The sequence below is a fragment of the Scophthalmus maximus genome, chromosome 6 (genome assembly GCF_022379125.1).
Source record: "Scophthalmus maximus strain ysfricsl-2021 chromosome 6, ASM2237912v1, whole genome shotgun sequence".
NCBI classification, from domain to species: Eukaryota; Metazoa; Chordata; class Actinopteri; order Pleuronectiformes; family Scophthalmidae; genus Scophthalmus; species Scophthalmus maximus.
The window spans coordinates 25,686,066-25,708,777 of NC_061520.1; the positions used below are offsets into that span (position 1 = coordinate 25,686,066).

General features: G+C 41.8%; 1 protein-coding gene across 1 annotated transcript; it reads right to left on the minus strand.

The window, feature by feature from the left end:
* Positions 1 to 1,742: 1,742 nt before the first annotated feature.
* On the minus strand, positions 1,743 to 22,570 carry nucks1a (nuclear casein kinase and cyclin-dependent kinase substrate 1a). Its single transcript, XM_035631331.2, has 8 exons — positions 22,255 to 22,570; positions 13,229 to 13,278; positions 11,157 to 11,247; positions 10,153 to 10,199; positions 9,862 to 10,014; positions 7,116 to 7,265; positions 5,994 to 6,146; positions 1,743 to 4,545 (listed from the first exon to the last, which is right to left on the minus strand). Exons 1-8 carry the CDS (start codon positions 22,269 to 22,271, stop codon positions 4,295 to 4,297), a joined length of 912 nt encoding a protein of 303 aa, XP_035487224.1. The 5' UTR covers positions 22,272 to 22,570; the 3' UTR covers positions 1,743 to 4,294.
* Between the last annotated feature and the right edge of the window lie 142 nt (positions 22,571 to 22,712).

The window sequence follows — 22,712 nt, forward strand, 5'->3', positions numbered from 1 at the left end:
GCGTTAGTGTGTGACACTGTGTGTAAAGTCTTAACACAGCAGCAGTGAAAAGCGCTTCGCAGCACAGATGGACACGCGATGTGAAGGAAAGGAAGCTGACGGGGCAGACACTTTCAAAAAAATCTTCACACAGACACACCACCGCTGGGCGAAGAGTGCCGGGGTAGTCCTGCCCTGCAAAGACATCAGTGTGTTCAGTCTCATCAGGACGTAAATTAAATGAACACGTATCTTGGTGCGTACTGAACTTTAACAAAAATGAGGGGTTGATATGTAACCACTTTAACCAGGTTGTATTTTAAATGTAACTGATGTATTGCTTTATTTTATCGTAACAAATATGGCCAAAATATGCTACTTTTACATGTACTTAATTTCTGGAAATAATAATAATCCGGTTGGGTCCCTCCCAATAGTTCGGGAACTACTGGTTGTGAGGAGGCTCCAGAACTGATAGTGCTCTCAGGCTGTTGGACCCCACCGTATCTCCTGCCCACGTTAGACACAATCTATGTTTTTTAACATAATGCTCAGAATCTCTCAAACACAAAACTGCAATCAGTAGTAAAAATTCAAAAGTATTCAATGGCTAAAACACAATATGGAAGTAAACCATGGTCTACCTACCACTTTAAAGGTGACATATAATCCTCATATTCAGGTTCATACTTTTAATTTGGGTGACCACTTGAAAAGGTTCACATGCTCTAATGTTCAGAAAAGTAATCAGTGTTCACATAATGCCCATTCCTGCAGCTCCTCTTTTCACCCTCTGCATAAAACGCCTGGATTTCTTTTAGCTCCGCCTCCCGATAAACCCCAGTCTGCTCTGATTGGCCAGCTGGCCCAGTCAGTTGTGATTGGCCAACCGATTTCAAAATGTGCAGGAAATGGCCAGCCCCTTCACTAGAAAAGCAGAGATTCCTCAGATTGCAGGCGGGGTTACCAACTGTGACATCCCAGTGGGAGAGAAATCTTAACCAGTCTTTCAGAGCCAGGCTGTAGGGTTTAGCCAGCTCACAAAAAACAACAGGGTGGTCTTCTTTTAGTTTATGGGCCGGCGACTCCACATATACACAAATTTGTGAACAAACACTGAAAAAGTGATTTTTGCATGTCACCTTTAAGGTTTGTCGGTCAATGGTGTGTGGAGGATTCGTCCCTAAGCTCCACGTCTAAGATACAACAATTGCTGCTAAAGTTTTGTGTGAATTCTACTATAGTCATTTTTCATAGGAAGATGTCGATTTTGTCCCATGCCCCATACATTTCCTTGCTGTTTTTGAAAAGATATGAGCACAGACCCTCATTACATTTAGTTTTTAACCATCTAATTTCATTAATCGGGTATTTCATAAGTACGTTTTTAGACATTATACTTTCTCCTTTTGTTGTTGCAACTCGTGATGACGTGTTGAGCTCACTGTTGTTGCACACTGATCATTTCTCAGTTGTAAACAATATTCACAGAAATGACCCAAGGATATATTCTTTTTTTACCTCTGGTACACTGCCTTCCTTAATCTATTTTCTTTCCAATCCGGCCGAGTCATGCAACTAATCTCATTAAAAAAAAGTTTGTTCATCCGATCAGACGCTTGCATGCATGTTGCAGGTGCACACAGCGCCGCCAAGTGGCAGACACTGAGCACTGCAGATCAATAAACACCATCGTCCTCCCCCAGTCTCCACCTGAACAGCCCACAGAGCTCAACGTCACAAAACAAGTAGTTAAATCAATATAAAAAGTAGGTTGCCTTTATTAGAAGCTGGGAAACCAAACATTATCAACATCATCGTTGTTAATACTTTTTTTTTGTAAGACCACAATATTGCCATTGCATTTACCAGCATCATCATCATCATGATCGCTTCGCACTTTTTTCCAACAACATGCAAAAGATTCAAGAGTTCAGCGTTCCCTTTTTTTCCACGCTATGGACAAAAAGCTTTCCCCACTTTGTCTTCGGTAAGAATCACAACTTGGCTTACATTTTCTTTTTTTACATTTGCCAGTACAACTGAAGGTAGATAGAAAAGAAAAAACGTCAGAAAACAGTACAACAGAAGAAGTCGTCGAATGGATGACAAAAAGGAGAAATTCACGGCCTTATGCCATGTGCCTCCTGTGGGATGATGGCGAGGACCACTCGTTCAAAGCCCCCCGGTGCTGTGAACTACAAGACAGTAACTGAGCCTGCGGAAAACAGAGCTCTTGGAGCTTTACATCGGTATAAACAAAGTTTTTTTTTCTTCCCGCCGTTTTTATTTTCTCACTTTTCTCACTTCCAAGTATCCAATTGTCTTAAAATGACATTAAGGACTGGGTGCCAATTTAGGAGCTGAATATAGAAAAACTACAGTAACCCGCTAACGTCTGTCGTAAAACAATCAAATGTGCTTCTGAACCAGGGACGAGTACCGAGTGTCCTGGACCAGTCCAGGACCGACTCCTCTTGCAGGCTTGGGACCAATCAGAATCCCTCCTGACCAAACACCTAATAAATGAGGTTTAGTTTCCCAAGACCACAACAGCAACTCTTTCCGATTTTTTTGTTTCGTTTGTTTTTTTGCTTTGACATCAAACTACTACCTATCGCAAAAAAATTCAATCTCACAAGTGCCGCACCTGATCTCCGAGTCACTTGTTTTCGAGATCTTTTATGGCTTTGGATGGTCTGCTGTTCGTACAAATCGTTGACTCGTTCGTAGCCTAATTTGACTTAAAACACGAGGACAGATTACATTCTCAGGCCTCCAGTGAGGATATCAGAGCCACTACTGAAAACTCAACTCAATTAAAAATTAAGGCATTAATAGACAAATGAATGCCAGACACATACGGCTGCCCACCTAGTCATATAAATCCTTGCGGAGCCTCAGTACTGTACGACTCTTATGGATTTAAAAAGTGGATAAGCTTGTGAAGCACTAATGTGAGCAACAAAAAGGTTCTAAGAAACAAATGGACATGGATACCAACGGTAGCCAATAAGCCAATGGGGTAAGAGAGGGAGGGAGGGAGGGAGAGAGGAGGGCTGGCTGGTCCAACTATCAGGCAGAACAGATTGGATAGGGTCGACTTTTTTCTTTAAAATCAAGATACATTTTATTTCTTTTCTTAAAAAACAAACATTACAAAAAAAATCTGAATAGAGAATTAGAACAATGAACCAACAGGAGAAAAAACAACATTCATTTTTTTAACTCTCAAAAGGAAAAAGAAAAGAAAAAGAAACATCTCTTCTTGCATGTCTTTAAAAAACAAAAATCAAAAACAAAAAAAGATATAGGGTGCCTGGCACAACAGGTTGAATGAGAAGATGCTGTAGCCATGCAGGTGTGTGTGTGTGTGTGTGTGTGTGTGTGTGTGTGTGTGTGTGTGTGTGTTTTTAATAAGGTATGCGTCACGTAGCACGGTGCATCATTAGAAAGCCCAACATGTAACAAATGAAACCGTTCCACAAAGGCGGAAATAAAGAAAAGGAAGTACCCCAACGGCATACAAAGTCAAAAAGGTACATACGCGTCGGCTTGAAATGTGTCACGCCGGCGATCGGGCATTTAGCATACACTCGGCGGTGACCCGACACTCACAGTAACACACCTCAGACTGTTCGAATCACGACGCAGCAGTGGAAAACTTTTCAATGTAACGCGCCTCGCTCGTTTCTGAACACAAGAGGTCGGGTTCTTTTAAAAAGAAGTTTAAAGTTGCTGCTTTAACTTAAAGTTAAAAAGAAAAAGAACACTGACAAAAGTCGCATTATTAAAATATTCTCCTGGTTTAAAAAAGCACAAGCACCAGAGAGAGGGCGAAGGCTTCGGACCCCACGGGTGGTTGCCTGTAAATACAGCGCTCTAGTTACTGAAACTGTGAATCTCTCAACAATCCGCCCAGTAATCATGATATCAGTTAAATGAATGGGGGGAGAAACACTGGTGAACTTGTGCGTTCACACTCGGGACGGATGCTCACAAGCGTTGAGCTCTTGGAAAAGGCAGAAACCCCAAAAACTGAGTTTTTATACTTAAAATGCAGAGCGGAAATGATGATGACGAGGGGAGGGACAGTAACTCCTTATATATGATCACACGAGCACAGTGTCTGAGTGGGGGGCGAACGAAAAGAAGCACAAACACACAGACACTAGTCCAATCCATTGAGCCAGGCCACCGGGAGGAAAAAAAAAAGAAAACACAACAAAAAACTGAAAAATAATAATAAAAGAAAACGTAGAGAAGAGACAGAGAGAGAGAGACATGAGGATTGGCTTCAAACAGATACCATCTTCTAGTCTTCTCCAGAGGGTGCCTCCTCTTCTGAGCCATCCTCCTCTTCCTCCTCGTCTTCCTCCTCCTCGCCTCCTGCGGCCTCCTTCGTCGTTTTGGGGGCAGGGGAGCTCTCCTTCTTCTCGGCCTCCTCCTCTTCGTCCTCCAGGGGACTCTCGGGGTCCTCCTCCTCCTCCTCCTCTTTGGGTGAGCTCTTCTCCGGGACCTTGGCGGGGCGCCCCTTCCCCTTTCCTTTCATCGGGCTGGGTGTCACTGCGGGGGCAATTAAACGATTAATTGCATTTGGGAAAATATCGCGATATGATTTAACGCGATTTTCTAACCGCAAGGGACACGATTACACGGGTCACGTGATACGCGAGTGGAGCCCTCGGTTCAAAAACAAGCATCAGTCAAGCTGCGCTATGTCCTCAAGCTCGACAGAACAGTCGGAAACTGATACAGCGGAGACTTTCGAAGAGGAACAGCACGTCGGTTTTAAAAAGGACGATGCTGCGTAGTGTCAGGTGTTGTGCAGAACATGCCGTGCTACCGTTGCTACTTCACGGGGCAACACCACCAACCTGTATCAGCGCTTGACAAAGCGCCACAGCAGCTACATGACGAGTGTACGGCCAACAAGTCAGTGAAAGAAGTGACGAACACAGAACCACACAAAGTGGTTTGAGACTATCACTCCGTATGAAAATGTCTCACGTGGCACCGTGAGGTGACGAACACCATGACTATTCCCTCGTTAAAGAGACAGACTGCTAACAGAGAGAGAGCTCTCTCCCCTTCAACACATCTCGCTCTCTGTCAGTGTGTGTGTGTGTGCGCTAATTATAATCGCAAATCAAATCGCAATCGCCATATCTGTTAAAAAAAAAAATCGCGATTCAATATTTCCCCCACATCGTTCAGCCCCAGTAAGTGATCGTCGCATTGCGGTTCAGTCTCACTGTCGGCCATTTCAATCCAGAAATAAATGGTTTATGGGATTTTTTTTACCCTCAATTAATAGTGTGAGACGCCTCTGTTACCTTGTGGAGGCCGAATAGGTTTTACTTGTTTTACTACCTCAAACCCCATGACCGAGTGGGGACGGTTCTCATAATGGCAAGCTCGGCTCACCCTTCATGTAATGGTGCGTTCACACCGGACGAACGAGGAAGTTGGACGCTAGCTATCTAGTTAGCCCCAGTTAGCACAACCACTTTGTGTAGCTTTGCCATTGGCATTCCTGTCTGACTTTTATTTTCCTTCAACAGTTCATGTTTATGTGTGTGTGTGTGTGTGTTTGTTAGTTCAGAGGTGTTTTGTTGGAGAAAGTGAACGGGCAAATATTAGCGCGAATAACATTAAGGAGCACTAATGTTCCAGCAACCAAACTTTTTTGCTCACATGAGTAAAAACATCCGCAAACATTCGCATCGCGTCCGTTGTGAACGCACCCTAATAACTCAGTCAGATCTTTAAAGCAATAGTTCAACATTTTAGAAAGTACACTTGTTTGCTCTCCTTGCAGGGGTGAGATGAGAAAATGGAGATGTGAGAGTAATGTCAATCTGCTCATCTAACAGCAAAGCGAATAAGCCACGTCCGAAAACGCTGAACTATTGCCTTAATGAATGGATAAAAAATAATAACAAAGTGACACTAGAGCAATTCGGATAGGATTAAAAAGTTCGACCGGGACATTTTGGGACTGAATGTCTCACCTGTGGCCTTTAGTCGGGGTTTGGGACTCTTCTTCTCTTTCTTGTCTGGCCGTCCCCGTCGGATCACCTTCTTGCCTCTCTTCTTGGAGCGGCCATAGTCACTGTCATCATCGTCCTCCACCATGAAGTCTTCGTCGCTGCCAGACTCATCAGCTGCACACACACAATCTTGGTATTATTGATTTAGTAATGCAACTACAAAGCTCCTGTAATAACTGAAATCATGCGCCTGGCATGACTTTTACGGTTTACCAAGTCTGCAAATAACTATTATCATTATTTTAGATTAATCTTTTGATTATTTTCTGCTATGCCTTTCTCTGAAAGACAAAGATATCAAATTAAAATATGTGACAAAGGGGTGATGTAAAAGGGGCAGTAAGCGATTTTGGACAGTGTTGTGTGGTGCGACCCGAGCCATTTCATTTGTTTTCGATTTAGGGAGCCTGGGCTGACTCGAAACCCCGGATTTTTTTAATCGACGTGCACACAGAAGGTAAAGCTAGCGGACCGTGCGGAAAATATTCGCTGATTTTTACAAAAACCTGTATTGCTTTAGAATCGCTCACTGCCCCCTTTAAGTTGAGCTTGTTGTGCTAATGCGCACAGCGAAAGCAGTTCTAGGTAGTTTTTGCTGTATTCTGAACTCTAATGGACTTTTTAACAGGACACCTACATGGGCGGGATTTCTCCCAGGGCTGCTAATGGTCAGTCTGATTTTGAGAAACGGTCAATGCGTTCGAGAGAGAGGCACAGAGAGAGCTGCACACAGCTCTACAATGAAGCCACGGCACTAAACACCAAGTTAAAGATCTTTTATGTTTTGTGAAAATGTTGTGGAACAAATATAGTATATAAAATGTGTATAAATAGTAGCTACAATGTGAGCGCAGGGTACACATTGCCCCTTCAATGCTTTTCTTATTATTGGAATTCCCACATTTTTAATGATTGGGTTTGGGTGATATATTATTGTGATCAACATAATCGACTATGTCGGCGAGTCATTCGAGCTCCATACAGTTTTTTTCTGCACAGGAACAACACTGGACAAATGTCTGACAGCTAGTGTTTGGTGCAAGTGGTGTTGCTGTGCCAGTGCACAGTGCACGAGGTACATACGGTCCAAGTAGGGTTCCTCTGGGTCTTCGTGCTCCTCGTCCTCACTGCCTCCATCACCGAGAAGGATCTCCCTCTGTTTAGACACGGCCTTGGACGCCGCCTGGCGCACTGTGCGCTTTCGACTCACTTCCCTGTCGTCATCACTGTCATCTACATGAAAACACACAGTTGCATTATATTTCAGAAAATTACAACATGAAATAATCGGTTTATTTAATCCACCATCCATCAAGAAATGCCCTGATCAGTTCTCAAGGCCTAGTGTGATGTTCTAACGTCTTGTAAGATCAAACCACAAGGTTATTCAATTTTATTTTTATTATTTAAATGGTATAAAAGCACATCGTCACAATTAAGAAGCTGGAGTCATTTTCTGTATTGTTGCTTGATATACATCTTTTAAGGCCGATGGATCATCATACTTTGGCAGTCTAATTTCTGTCTGCCCTACCTCCCATGTTTGACCTTCTAAAAGGGATCGTTTATCATTGTCACAATCTGAACTGCAGGTCTGGTCCGGAGAAGCACGCAATCATTCTTAGTGTTTCGAAAAGAAACTTTGTAACACGTCAGTTGAACCAGAACTACCATATGTTTGAAACATCTATTTTAAACTCCTGATGCATTTAAAAGGACACATTTTTACTCAAATATAGATATATATGAAAAACTAAAAACAACAACACTACTCTTGATTTACATTTCCAGTTGCTTTCAGGGCAATACGTTCCTACTGACAGAAGGTAAAAAACACAGCAGAATACTGGAAATGAGTATTAGTCTGGGACCCCTCGGTTCATTTTTGATTTCCAAGAGGCGTAAGCAATGGACGCAGAGCAAAATACCTCCAGATGCAATTGGACCTACAACCAGTGAGAGCACCGAATCATGTGACGTCTGTTGAGCGATGCCAAAATGTCAATAGACTGAGCGTAAGCCAACATGGTTATTCACAAAAGTTGTTTCTCTCCGTGTTGTGGTATAAACCCCACCCATTATCAGTTAAACGGTTGTGATTGGACCGTCAAGATATTTGAGGGAAATCACTTTCCAATGTAGGGGATTTAAACAGAATCTTTCGGTCAGAGCAAATGAAACGCGCTTCCGGAATTCGTCTTGGTCTCAATAAAAGTCTACTTGCCTGTAGAATGTCTTCATTTTAATGTTAATGAAATGTAATAAGGAAGTTATTAAAAACAAACAAACAAAAAACTGATTCTGCTGCTCAACTTAACCGAAAAGCTTCAAGTTAAAGACATTTAAGTCCTCACCAAACAAGCAAAACATTTACTTCACCTAAATAATGAGTCATTGTCTTGGAATTGTGGAAATGTCTTTGTATTTGAGAGCACTTGTGTAATTACTCTCACTGCCAAATGGGGGAGACAAAAGTTTCCCACTGCAGGTTTAAAATCAAACGTATATACCATATATTGTTGCGACTGTCATTTAGTTACTAGATTAAACACAAAAGATGAGCTGCCAACAACAGTTAACTGAACTGCTGAGCAGATGACAGCGACTGACTGATCAGGCAATTCCAGCAAACCTTGGGAAGGCAAAACAACGATCAGCCACAATCAGCTGGAGGTGGAGCAAAGAGCATTGTATTCATATGTTTGAGGAGATCGATGTTTATGGCTCTACTTCCTCTCATCATTACTTTAGTGAGTAGGGTTAGATCGGAGCCTCAGCTGCCTCACACTCTCTCTCACTGTCAGGTTTTCTGAAACCCTCTGGATCCAAAAACTTCAATAGAGCACCTAGTTAGGAATGTGAAAACACTAATGGTGACAACATTTGCTCAGAAACTAGTCCCTATAGTCAATGTCAGACATTTTCTACAGAAATCTGCTAATCTCACTTCATTCTATCGGTCGTCTTCAGGCCCAACACACAATTACTCAGGAGACGTCGCTCGATTTATCAGACTGCACTCAGCCCCCTCTGGAGTCACAAAAGGTCTCACACAGGACTTTTTACACATATGCAGTGTTACTCCCAAAGACCTGCATGTGTAAAATGTGTGCACATCCCTTTAAGAGGATCAAATTAGAAAAGCTTCAATAACAGGTTGTCCAGACAGACATTAAATGGTACGTGGTATTATAATCTAAAACCATCTTGACCACAAAGTCCAGCCTGGGGTTTTATTATAAAATTTAAATGGTCAAGATAGTTTACTGTAGTGTGGACTTTTAATCATGTACTGGTACTGAACTTAATGAAGCAGAGCCTAAGTTCAATCAGGAACACTATCTTTATGACTCATTAATTCCCACTTCTCTCTCTCTCTCTGCTTTTTTCTAATCATCTGACTGCGAGTGTTTTCACTCATCCAATCAAATGTATCCACGATCTCAAGCAGCCAATCACGTTGTCACACTTTATATCGGTTATATCTCATTTTTACCGCCAGCTGTGACCCCCCTCCACCCCATGTCCCTCCAGTCTTTATATCCAGAGCCTTTACTCCTCATCAAACCCAGATCTTGAGCTTTCTCTTCAGCCTGTTACCACTAGTTTCTGGGGCTGGTCTAATCCTCATAAGACCCCCTCAACATCTCTTCCGCATGGCATGAAATTTTTGTTATCAACAGAATTTGAAAACTAGGTTCCTTCTGATGGAAATGGATTCATGTATATGTCTAAAGGAACATATGACTCCGTAATATCTCACATACCATGTATCAAGCAGATGTACAAAAACACTTCATTTTGTAGGAGGAGGAAACTGGATAGTTACCTGTGGCCCGTTTTCTCTTTGGCGCCCTCTTGGTGGGCTTCTCCACCTTGGCTTTCTTCGGCTTCTTCCCTTTTTTTTCCTCATAATCACTTCCTCCGTCTTCCTCCTCCTCCTCTCCAAAGTCATTGTCTTCTTCCTCGCTGCCAAAGTCCTCTGCAGTAGTGAAACGGAGGGGAAGTGAGTGAGCCAGCATTCCAGCGTTCAGTCTCCACTAATCAGAGTCCAGCTGTTTTTCACACAGTGCCTGAGCCGACCGTCTCGTCTACATCAGAAAAAAAATTACTGACTTACCTGCTGAATCATTTTTAGGTTTAGAGACCTTTTCGTCGGAGTCCTCACTGGAACAAAGAATAGAAAAAAGGGCTGAGCAACTTGGGAGACCAGGATCAAGGCAAAGATTATATCTGCAACAAATACTAAGACAAACACGCAGTAGGGGATGCTACTGACAGGAATGAGCTCTTTAGCAAAAAAGCAAAAATACGTCAACTTTGATGTTAACTGAAATCTAATTTAGGTACATTTAAGTTTGGCCCCCAGTACAACAAAAAATTTAATATTTGTTGTGCTGTGTGTTTAATGCTAGTCTCTTGTGTCCAGCTCTTCCCTGACGACATGTTTGGAGATTCTGTCTACATTATGTGGACTGTAGTTAGTGGCCTAAGTTAACCAAGACAAGTGAAGAGACTCTAGTTTTCTGAGCAGCTGCTGTGCCACTGTCAACGCATTTCCCCTTGGATTGACTAAATTATGGAGAAGTACTAATATAAGCCGTGATAACAATTGGCACCAATAAGCAACACCAGTGCCAGAGTCCAGTAGAGATAATATCAGCTTGCCATATACATCTTTAATAAAGAATCCAACATCCACACTAGCCACAGACAGTGATTTCAGAGATGAGGTACATCACACGTTGAGTCCATGGTGAATCGAGTGCAGCTTGACTCCATTCTTTCTTACAGCTCACCCACCAGCCCTGCTGTCTGACACGTATGCAGACCGAGCAGAGCAGCTGGATGTACCCGCACTACTACACCTTGGTGTCTTAGTGCTGACTGTGCCCATCTGCTCACAAAGGAGCTGCTTGAATCCTTGCCGCCACGTCGGCTCCTCTCTGTACCAGTTTGTTGGTGTGGTTCAAAACCATAGATGGCGCAAGGATTGATTCAAAACCATCTTAGCATATGTTAATGTGTCGTGTGCACATAAAAATAAATATCCATCTAATCAGCCAATTTATCACACATATCACAGCAGTAAACCAGTTGTACCACCGTCTGCCGGGGGCTCACCTGTCATCCTGCGAGTTCTTTGAGCGCTTGTGCTTGGGCTCACGAGGGGCTGTGCGCACCTTCTTGGGCTTATTGTCACCATACTCCTCATCTATGGAGAAAGGACAACCTTCGTCTTTCACTCGCCGCATGCAACCACAACAAGGACAAGTTCACAGACAAAGAGTTTCTTGTCCTAGTCTCTTTACATTTCTTTGACTTGCAATGGTGATTAAGGGAGTTCCTCTATGGACCTCTATTGTGTTTTGGAAGGAAGGTTGTGTGTGTGTGTGTGTGTGGGGGTGGGGGGGGGGGGGGGGGGCCCTGTGTGACCCATCACTGGTCCTCAGAAGAATCAGATTGAGTCTGAAAACATAGGATTACTGAATAAAAGGCAGTCTTTTTTCAGGCATTTTGCAACAATTGTTTGAGAGTATTTGCGACCTGCAAATGTGTAGCCTTTTTTTTCTTTTTCAAAAAAAAAAACCAACGAGGGAGCGAGTCCGACAGTGTAGGTCAATGTGTGTGAGAGGGGGAAGAGTCCGTGAGTGATTAGTCGACTGCGGGGGTCACGTCAACGACACTCGTCAGTGTGTCTTGGCAGGAATTAAATTCCAGAGAGGCCATGAGATCAGTGTAGATCTCCACCACCTGCTCTGCCGATGGGGCGGTGCCCGGATTGCGAGGGCTTGACGGACCTGATGTGGGTGCGCTCGCGGAGGCGTTACAGAACAGCAGCAATGTGTTGGGTGGTGCTTAAATATCATACTTTCACCTTGAAAGCAGGCATTGAGGGTCAAAGGTGTGTAGACAATATCCACAGTTTTACATGAAAACCTATGGGAAGCGCTGCACGGCGGAATTAAGTGGCCTCTAAAAAGGAAGATGGGCAAAATGAAAATGAAAAAAAAAAGGAAGAAAAAAAAATGAAATCTGTCACAAACATTTTTTTTTAAACTTTGATCCCTGGTAACGTCTCACTCAACAATGACAAAACTAACCATTCACCCTTTTCCTAATTAAATTAAATTTTATTGTGAACTCAACATAAACAGCAACTTGCGATTTCTGTAGGTTGTTTATTTATTACCAAAGAATTTATCAGTAATACAGTTAAAATGGGCAAAAATGTTGATAATTGTGTTGAAGGCTGATTTAAGGTGTAGCCCCTAAAAAAGGGGGCTACAGCGCTCCAAGTAAAAACGGTTATCCTGGATCCCTGAGACTGTCTGCCCAAATCCTTTATCTGGAGTGGACACCAAAGAAACAAAAAACTACATAAAATAAAGTTTTTGCAAATCACATTCAGAGGTGGTTTGAAATGTGATTCAATGGGATGTCTGCGGGGCTGAGTCTACACACCGGCTGCTCAAATCTGATTTCTATTTTGAGTCCCTCTCAATGAGACTGATGTCAAAGACATCAAACCCAGAGTGGTGGTTGCTTCATAGCTACTGATACTTGCGTTGTTAGCACAGCAACCCATTCAGATCGGTCGGTTATGTCTGAACAACTGTCAGACTGTCTGTCCTACAGGTCTGAGTTGAGAAACAGATCTGCCTGATTTGCCTGCAGTCTTGCTAGCGGCCTTCAGATGCAGCGACACTAGGATCAGTGTTATGTGAACAGACTGACTGCCATCCCGAGAGGACTTAATAAATAGCAGGCTGATTTTCTTCAATAATAATAATAATGTGTTTATTTGTTAAAATATTACATATTCTATAGATTTGAGAAGATCGTAGTTACAGTGTTGTGCTAATGTGACTGGCATCAACATCGGTGTATTCTACCACACAGGGTTGAGCAATATGTGGAAGTGTAAACCACCAGAAGATGATGAATGAAATACATTTTGCTGTATTGTTTCAACTGTGGGAGCTAAACATTAAATTTCGATTAGATGTATTAACCAAATTGTGGGCAATGAGTTACTTTGTCCTGTCAATTATTTAATTAAGGACATGAAGCAACAACTTTGTCTTATTTTATCATTAACAATTTCTCAGTTATCAGAGTATGGATGTCATTATGTAGAATATTATACAAAGTGATGGTAACAGAAGATTTTGTCCAAACATGAAGCCTCTTACCTGCATCGTCGGACTCATTGAATTGTGAGTAGTTCACCACTTTCCTGTTCCTGTGAAGAACAACACATATTGCATCAGATTACATTCACAACACGACCAAATTGCTCTGCCGCCAGTTTCTGATATTAGACGTGTCAATGGGTGCAGGCCACGGAGCTATTATATTTCATCATGTCCAGCGATTTAACGGGGAGCATCTCGTCAGCTGTGTGTGAATTTCAGGGATGTATAATTTGGTGAGAGAGGCCATAAACGGTCTCCGGCTGGGGCCACTGAACAGGACACTGGTCTAGCTTCTACAGTTTCCACGGTTAATTTGGCAAAGTGTGTGAGGGAAGCCTCGGATGACAGCAGCCAACTCTAGTTCAGGTAACACACACCTTTGAAAAAACGTTTGGCAATGCTGACACCTGCGCAATGATTCCTGTCAAAACCACTGAGAATTGTTATTTATTTTTTTTTTTTTTAAATTACACCCTTCCTACTTTTATTGGAAGTCAAGGGTGTTTGACCTTTAAAACAAAACTGGTATTGCCTGGCATATGCAATACACATCTATGAACATATGTAGGGCTGCAATTAACGATTATATTCATTATCGATTCATCTGTCAATTATTTTCTCGATTAATCGGTTAGACGCTTGCTTCATAAAATGGTGAATAAAAGGCAAATTGTGGTTCCCAAGCGTCAATATAATGTTTTGTTTTGTCCACACACCAAAGATATTCAGTTTTCTGTCATATAGGAGCAAAGAAACCAGAAAATATTCACATTTAAAAAGCTGAAAATAGAGAATTTTGAACCGATTATCAAGATAGTTGGCAATTAATTTAGCAGTCGATTACTAGTCAATTAATTGTTGCAGCTCTAAACATATTAAAAAGAAAACAAAGGATAAAATAAATTAAGATATATTTTCTACTAAAATCTGGTGCGTTGTTCACACCAAACAATCAGTGATCATCTATCAGTTTGTGAGCTCTGCAGAACAAAGTTCTCTGATAAAAGGAACCGTGCATTTGTGAATAAATACCACGCTGGAGCAGTTTAGTTAGTGTGTGTGGTGGGAGTGTGTCAGTGTCGTAAATGTTAACAAGCACTTAAATTACATCAACAGGCGCACACACACACGCAGGCACACTGACACTCAAGAGTAAAAGGCCCAGACCTGCAACAGCAGCCAGTGACATGCATGCCAAGCTTTAATCCGCACATCACCGTTCACATCTATTCAATTCAATTTTATTTGTATAGCGCCAAATCCAGTCTCTAGGCACTTTACATAGTAGGGGCCAATATTACAAGGAAACCCCAACAAATCCCACAATGAGCAAACACTAGTCAACAAACTGTAGACAGGAAGACATTTTTGTTTGTGCGGGGTCGATATAGTAAGATGCACACAGTCTCAGTCATGGACCAGGGACCAACATCACCGATGGCTCGGTGGCCTGGGGCAGTAAAAGGTTACAAAGAGCAGGTCGATTGACCAGTCACGGGTCTGTCCCACTACCCACGTACACATCCTGACTGGGTCTCTTCAGTCAGGACGCAGTCTTCCCTGATTTGTCACACGTGACCCTTTTTCCGGAAGAAAACAAACGGCACCATTCTCAAGTTTCCAGCAGTGAATGGAAACAGATTATGAATTATAAGCAGTGCTACAAAAATTGACGTGATAAAAATTCTCGCCCTCTCTTCCTGTCACCATTGTTGCTGTGTCACGCTTAGCCGATTTTTTGAAACCCGCTATTATTTTTATTTTTGACAAGAAAACATCTACTATTGTTCAGGCAACACAATAGAAGGGCTACTCTTAATTTTAGAGCTGCAACAGTTAATCGATAGTTAACGATTACTAAATGAATCCCAACTACTTTGATAATCGATTCAAGTAGTTTTTATGAAAGAAAAGGTCAACATTTTCTGACTTCATCTTCTTAAATGGGAATATTTTCTGGTTTCTTTACTCCTCTGTGACAGTAAAGTGAATATCTTTGGTGTGTGGACAAAACAAAACATCATCTTGAGTTTTGGGAAACACAATCGACATTTTTCACCGGTGTAATGACTATTTACTCACTTGTTTTTTGGGATAGTTTAAATGGTGCAAGAAGTCCTGATTCAGATCGTGGTGAATGTATTGAGTCACCAACAATGCTCGGGAACGTCGACTTTATGTGTAGCTACTCTCGAGCACCGTGGGTTCTTAGGAGGCAGGTGTTCCTTGCAAAAATCATAAGTTAAGGTGTTTCATAGCCAAACAACACAGAGAGCAGTCGAAACAAGGAATTTGACTTCTCTGGGCTGTGACGTCAGATAATGGAGTTGTTAGATGTTTAACTAAACACACAGTGCCTGGAAGGCTGCATTTGATTTATTGTTCCCATCATTGCTGAATTTGTGGTCTGCTTCCCTATACAATATGTTATTTTGCCCCTGGCAAGGACAGCTAATATCAACAAAATAAGAACAATAAGGCCCCCCCACAATGTACTGTACTTGGCCCTTTGATTATATAAATATTTAGCTACTGTCATATACTGTTGGTGAATAATTGAATAATTCTTACAGTACGTGTAGCCATATAGGGCCCCCACAATTATTAAATCGTGGAAATATTTTCATCTTTTGGTTGCTGTGCCACTGAGGACTCGGGGGTATTTCTGCCAACTTGTGATGTGCAGTTGTCTTTTATAAATTATGAAAGCAGCTATTCACTACAGGTCTAATTATCCTGTTAGATAATTTCTTATAATTACATTTTACAGAACAACAGGACAACAGTTTACAGGTTTATACAGTGGAAACTGTTTCTGAATTTTGTGATGGTGTTTTTTTCTTCCAAAACAGATATATATATATGTATGTATATATATATATATATTTTTTTTTTAGGTAGTACTTTAATAATTATTGTTGTGCACATTTGAACTAATTGCACATCATGTCAAATTTGTTTGATTTTTGTAAAAAGTAACAGCCCCCTACACCACCGCCCAGAATGATTGTCGCTGATCTCTGACAATCATTCTGGTGTGGAGCCCAGCGTCTTATCCCCACCCCCACTCCACACACTCACAGCTGGGGCCCCATGCCCCACCCCAAAATTCCAGTGTCTCTGCTATGACGGTAAATTATATCCATTACTTATTTCTTATCCATTTTGAATCATGACCTGATGATGCTTTTTTGGCCTTGATCAGAGTCCTTTAAGCTCGCTTGTCAGCATATACTCAGATAGATACTTAACTTTAATTATTTAAATGTTAGTCACTGTCTGACGGACTGAAATAACATCTGTAGATTAATTAATTTTACACATATTATTCTATATGACCTTCTTGATCCAAATACAGAAGATCATGGATCAAAAATAAGCTTGAGCTTCACTTCCTGATATACGAATGGAAGTTCAATTTGTAGGATGCCATACTAAATCATGTGAGCTTGAAGTATAGGCCTATTGGGCATTGCGCGATCCAAGTTAAGACTTAGGCACAGACAAAACAAGCAATTTGAAGACATGGTGCCCTTAGAACAATACTAAGATGTCCCTATTTCCTGAAAATTTATAAACCAAACCAGTAAAAGATTAATTATCAAGAGCAGATGAGAAGAAAGAAGCAGCCAGGCCTGCTGAACTGTTGTTGAGATTCATTCTTGTGTCAACAAACACGCATGTAGACACGTGTTGCTTTTTTATACTCTGCTATCCACTTTGCTGCTGTAACGCCCACGTTTCGATAACGTAATTATCAGAAAGGCCTAGATGCAACTGACGATTCTACACGGCATTGGTAAGTCTAATGATTCTGGCTGATGATTATTAGCGCTTAGCAAACCTGTACAACCCTTCGCATTGTCCACAGTGATCTTTGCCATTATATGCCAGCTCAGTTGACATCGCCCAACCCTAATGCACACATGCACTAAAAGGCATTCAGAGTATAAATCCGCACATGTGGTCATATTCATTAGTACCATCCAATCTGTGCATGGTTTTAGGTGTGTGTGGGTGGGTGAGCTCTTATGCTGCATTCACACCGGACACCGTTGCTCGCGTGAGTTTGACCACAAGCAAATATTTGGTGATTCGCTCGAATATTTGCCCGTCTTCCTTCCACTTGTCCGACAACTTCAACAACATGAACTGTTGAAGGGGGGAAAGCTACACAGGGCGGTTGTGCAACCTTGGGCCAACTTGCTAGCTAGCGTCCAACTTCCTCTTCGCTTTCTGCCAATCCCTCTCCTTCTTCACCTGGTAACGATGCAAATAGCAACATGGGCTGCACACAGCAAAAATAGCGATCCTCCATTCATGATACAATGACAGGACGTCTGACGACGGTTGAAGGAGGGAGGATTGGCTATGACGTCAAGCCAATATTTTGCCCGAGTTCAAATATTTCAACTTGAGCGACTCACGCGAATTTGCACTTTGCTACTCGCGCCTTTCGCGTCGCCTAAATCAATGATGCAAATTTTTTTTTTTGCGTCTAGTCTTTACATTCACTTTGTATTTTATCTACTTACGCGAATAATTTGAGTCCGGTGTGAACGCACCATTAATCAATTAAATTCACTGTGCCTGTTGTTTACATTCACGTGACAGCAACCCCTGGTGTAAAATATGATCTTATTTATCACAGTGACTTCCACACACCTCAGTCCTGTACAGGTGTAATTGAGCAAACCTGCATCTGCAGAACTCAGTACCATTAGTGACCCATCACCTGCAGTCCCTAAACCAAACCTAGACCGATCTATGTACCAGGGCACTTCAAAGAAATCCCAGGGCCTGAATTTGGGCTGGTCTGAGGTTATCTGCTGTTTGGTGCAGCTCCCACTTGTTGATGTAAATGCAACACAAAACCAGGTTTGCAGTAATCATCTGTGCACATATCCAAAGTGACTGATCCATTGCAGTCAGTTAGCTGGATTCTCAGCTCTGGCATGATGACAGTTCACTTTTACCTGTGCATTACTACAAACATTTTGACCGTTACACATTATTTTTGAAGGGTTACCCATGACCACGGGGAAGGGCTCATACTGACACAAGTTGTTGAATAAGAGCTTAACACATAGGGCTATTACACAGCTCAGGTACTTAAATCGGTCTTGGTTAAAGTCATATCAATGCATGCCTAAAGTATTAGGAAAGTTATTATTCAAAAAAGAATTGATTCATTTACCACACAAATGGCAACCGCCTTTATGAACACTACCTTGTGGAGCACTTGGTAGATATTCAGCCCTGTTATGCAGAGCCTGACCATTGTATATTATTCTGTCAATGATTCCTAAGATGTCATTATCAAACCTTTATGACAAAGACATTTCATTGAGGCTTGATATTTTAGTTTAACCATAAACCTTTATCATAAATAACCAAATAGACATAACTTTTTAATTAAGGAATTAAACTTAATTTACTTGAGGCAAGAAAATGTATGTACATTTTTGTATGCAAGATTTTAATATTATTATCAATGTCTATCTATAACTGTTTGTCAGTATTATTGTTTTTTATTATAAGAATCAGTCTGACGGAACTTAAAGCAACAGGCCCACGCTCAAATCAGTTGGCCCGTAGTGCTTGCTCATTGTGGGAACTGTTGGGTGTTGTCTGTAATATTGCGGTCTTAACCTTACTATATAAAGTGCCTTGAGATAATGCATGTTATGATTTGGCGCTATACACATAAAATTGACTTGAATATCATCAAACATGAGCTCATATCAGATATTATTGGCCAATACCGATATATATCGGTCGGGCTGTAAACATTGCGGCCGAAGCGGATATCTATGTGAAAGAGCCTGACCGATATATTGGCCGATATTAGCTCTGATTTAAGCCTTTAAATGTGCATTTGTTTGCATTTTATGTAAAATAAATGTTTGTTATGAGTTCCATGTATTTGATTGTATTTGTATTCTCAATTTAGAGTTATTTATTATAAGATTTTATTGTTAAACTAAAATATAGAGCCTCAATTACATTCAATTTAGAGTTATTTATTATAAAAGTTCATAGTTAAACTAAAATATCAAGCATCAATTACACGTCTTTGTCATAAAGGTTTGATAATGACATTTTAGGAATCATCGACAGATTAAAAAAATATACTGTATATCAGCCAATGCATCTATAATCTTGTTCTCCAAATATCGATATCGGCCCCCAAAAATCCATATCGCTCGGGCTTTAATTATAATTCTGTTGTCCCAACTCGGTGAATTATTATTCACACCTCATCCGACCTTGCCATCGTTTTCATGCAGTCTCCAAAGACACGTCTAAGTCGAAATAGCGTCCAATGGGAGCGAGAAGAAATTGCTATGCGGATCACGTGAGGCAATCTCACAGCAGGAAACCGCGAGATTTCAACTTCTACCTCAGATTTGATTGCATAAAATTAATATCGGTCGAGATTAGCCTCTCACAGACATATCAGTATTGGAAGGTATTTTAAGAACCCGATCGATATTACGGGCCAACTGATTGGAGCCTTTTAATGTGCATTTATGTATACATTTCATGTAAAATAAATGTTTCTTTAAGTTCTATGTATTTGTATTCTAAATGTATAGTTATTTATGATAAAAGTTTATGGTTAAACTAAAATAGCGAGCCTTAAATTATATATCTTTGTCATAAAGGTTTGATAACGACAATCTTAGGAATCATTTACAGATAATTATCAAATTATATATATATATATATATATATATATATATATATATATATATATATATATATATATATATCGGCCAATGCATTGGTATCGGGAATATTATCCTCCCAAATATCGATATCGGCCCCCAAAAATCCACATCGCTATACCGATATCGGGAGTACAAGATTTCCGATACCAATCCATTGGCCGATATATATATTTCTTTATCTGTTAATGATTCCTAATATGTCGTTATCAAACCTTTAAGACAAAAACATCTAATTGATGCTTGATATTTTAGTTTAACCATAAACTTTTATCATAAATAACTATAAGAGATATATGAGATCACAAATACAACCAAATAAGAAGAACTTGCAACAAACATTTATTTTACATAAAATGTATACATAAATGCACATTTAAAGGCTCAAATCAGTTGGCCCGTAATATCGGTCGGGCTCTTAAAATATCGTCCAATACCGATATGTCTGTGAAAGGCTAATATCGGCCGGGCTCTAATTACAACATGCCAACATGCTGCAGACGGGCTCTAGTTGTAATTCTTTTGTCCCAACTCTGTGAATTATTATTCACACCTCATCCAACCCTACCATGACTTAGACATGTCCCACCGACATGTCTAAGTCATGGTAAGTCCAAATAACGTCCACCATTTCCAATGGGAGCAAGAAGAAATCGCTCTGCGGATCACGTGAGGCAATCACACGGCAGGAAACCGCGAGATTTCGAGAGATCAACTTTTACCTCAGATTTGATTGCATAAAATGAATATCGATACCGATATATCGGCCGATATTAGCCTTTCACAGACATAGCGGTATCGGACGACATTTTAAGAGCCCGCCCGATATTACGGGCCAACTGATTTGAGCCTTTAAATGTGCATTTATGTTTATATTTTATGTAAAATGTTCGTTGTACGTTCTATGTATTTGGTTATATTTGTATTCTCGATTTACGGTATTTTATGATAAAGTTTATGGTTAAACTAAAATATCGAGCCTCAATTAAATGTCTTTGTCATAAAGGTTTGATAACGACATCATAGGAATCATTGACAGATTTAAAAAACATATATAACGGCCAATGTGTTGGGAATCTTGTACTCCCAGATACCGATATCGGCCTCCAAAAATCCACATCGCTCGGCCTTTGGTTGTACTTCTGTTGTCCCAGACGGGTGAATGGTGATTCACACCTCATCCGACCTCACCAGCGTTTTCATGCGGTCTCCGGGGACACGTCTGAGTCCAAACGGCGTCCACCATTTCCAATGGGGGCGAGAAATTGCTGTGTGGATCACGTGAGGCAATCACACGACAGGAAACCGCGAGATTTCGAGGGATCAACTTCTACCTCAGATTTGATTGCATGAAATTACTTAGAATAGAGTATTAGGATTAAAAAGGGCCACTGGAGACGCCTCATACGTTCTAATCACGGGGGAAGGGGGGGGGGGCTTCTTGTAGTTCTCCGCCTTCCTCTGACATCAGCCGGCGGCGTTAATTTACGACTGGCGCTGAAAAATGTGGAGCGGCTCCCCCCCTCGGTCTTTCGTTGGCTGGTCAGAAAACTTACACAAAATAATAATAATAATAATAATAGTAATAGTAATAGTCAAACGCGTTTTGAATGCACTGCAATGCGATGCGATATAATGGAGACGACGGCGCGACGTGCCCCCGGTCTGCGCGGTAACAAGATCAAATCCCGAGGCCGACCACCTCCTCCTCCGGTCGTTCTTTTCTCTCCTTTCAGTGTGTGTGTGTGTGTGTGTGTGTGTGTGTGTGTGTGTGTGTGTGTGTGTGTGTGTGTGTGTGTGTGTGGAAGGGGGGTGGGGGGTGCTAGCGTTTATAGCTTCCCCTGTATGAATGGGTAGCCATATTCTCGTTCTCAGTCGGAGACATATTAACAAGGCAGGCCTGGTTGAAACCGGCGCTGGGTAAATCAAGCCGACCGATCCTCCGCCTGGCCTACATAGCGGCCGACGGTGCAACATCGCGGAGCCGTTTGAAAGCACGGCGGACACGACGCGGCGGCGGGCGGCGCGTAGCTCCACCAGACATGGCGAACAGTCCCCACCGCCGGGATCCATGTTAGAAAAACGAGGGTTCTCTCTCTCTCACACACACACACACACACACACGCGCGCGCGCACGCTCCCATTATTTTTTCATGAAATAAACAAATTCCCAGCACATTAAAACAAACACACACACACACGGTCGAGACGTGCACGTTAACTTCGACGCCCGCCGGTGCGGTGTCGTTTGTTAACGCGCGTCGAGCAGGCGGACGGATTTAGCACACCTACCTCACTGGTCTTGACATTTTGCAGGAATACTGTAGAGGTTAGGGATGTAAGAAAGGGGGGAGAAGAAAAAAAAAAAGCACAGGAGAGGGGGGGGGGCAGAAATATAGATTCCCGCTCTGCAAAATCACCGAGGGGAGCGAGGCTGACGCACAACTCCGCCGTCCGAGCTAGCGCGTGGGAATAAAAGGACGACACCGACTTGTCCTCCAGGCGCAAATGTTCTTATTTTTTTTTACCTCCAGCTTCTCAAAATGGTGAATAAAACAAACTGAAACTGCAGCCTGTGTGCAACCGAACGCGCGGCTTTGAGGGGTGGGCCGTCGACGACAGGCACCGCCCCCGCAGGGCCCTGAGAGGCGCAGCGTGGCGCTCCTCTGCTCCCGTTGGCTAGTTTGAACGAGACGTTCGATTTCCATTGGACGGCCCGGGTGCTCGTCAGTGCACTTTCAGTGTTCTGT

Bases quoted from the DNA above. Each gene is read 5' to 3' on its own strand.
- nucks1a (XM_035631331.2), bottom strand. The intron at 10,200-11,156 runs GTGAGCCCCCGG...TCTTTGTTCCAG, and splicing joins AAGAACTCGCAGGATGACAG to TGAGGACTCCGACGAAAAGG. The intron at 4,546-5,993 runs GTGAGACATTCA...TTGCCCCCGCAG, and splicing joins ACCCCGACTAAAGGCCACAG to TGACACCCAGCCCGATGAAA.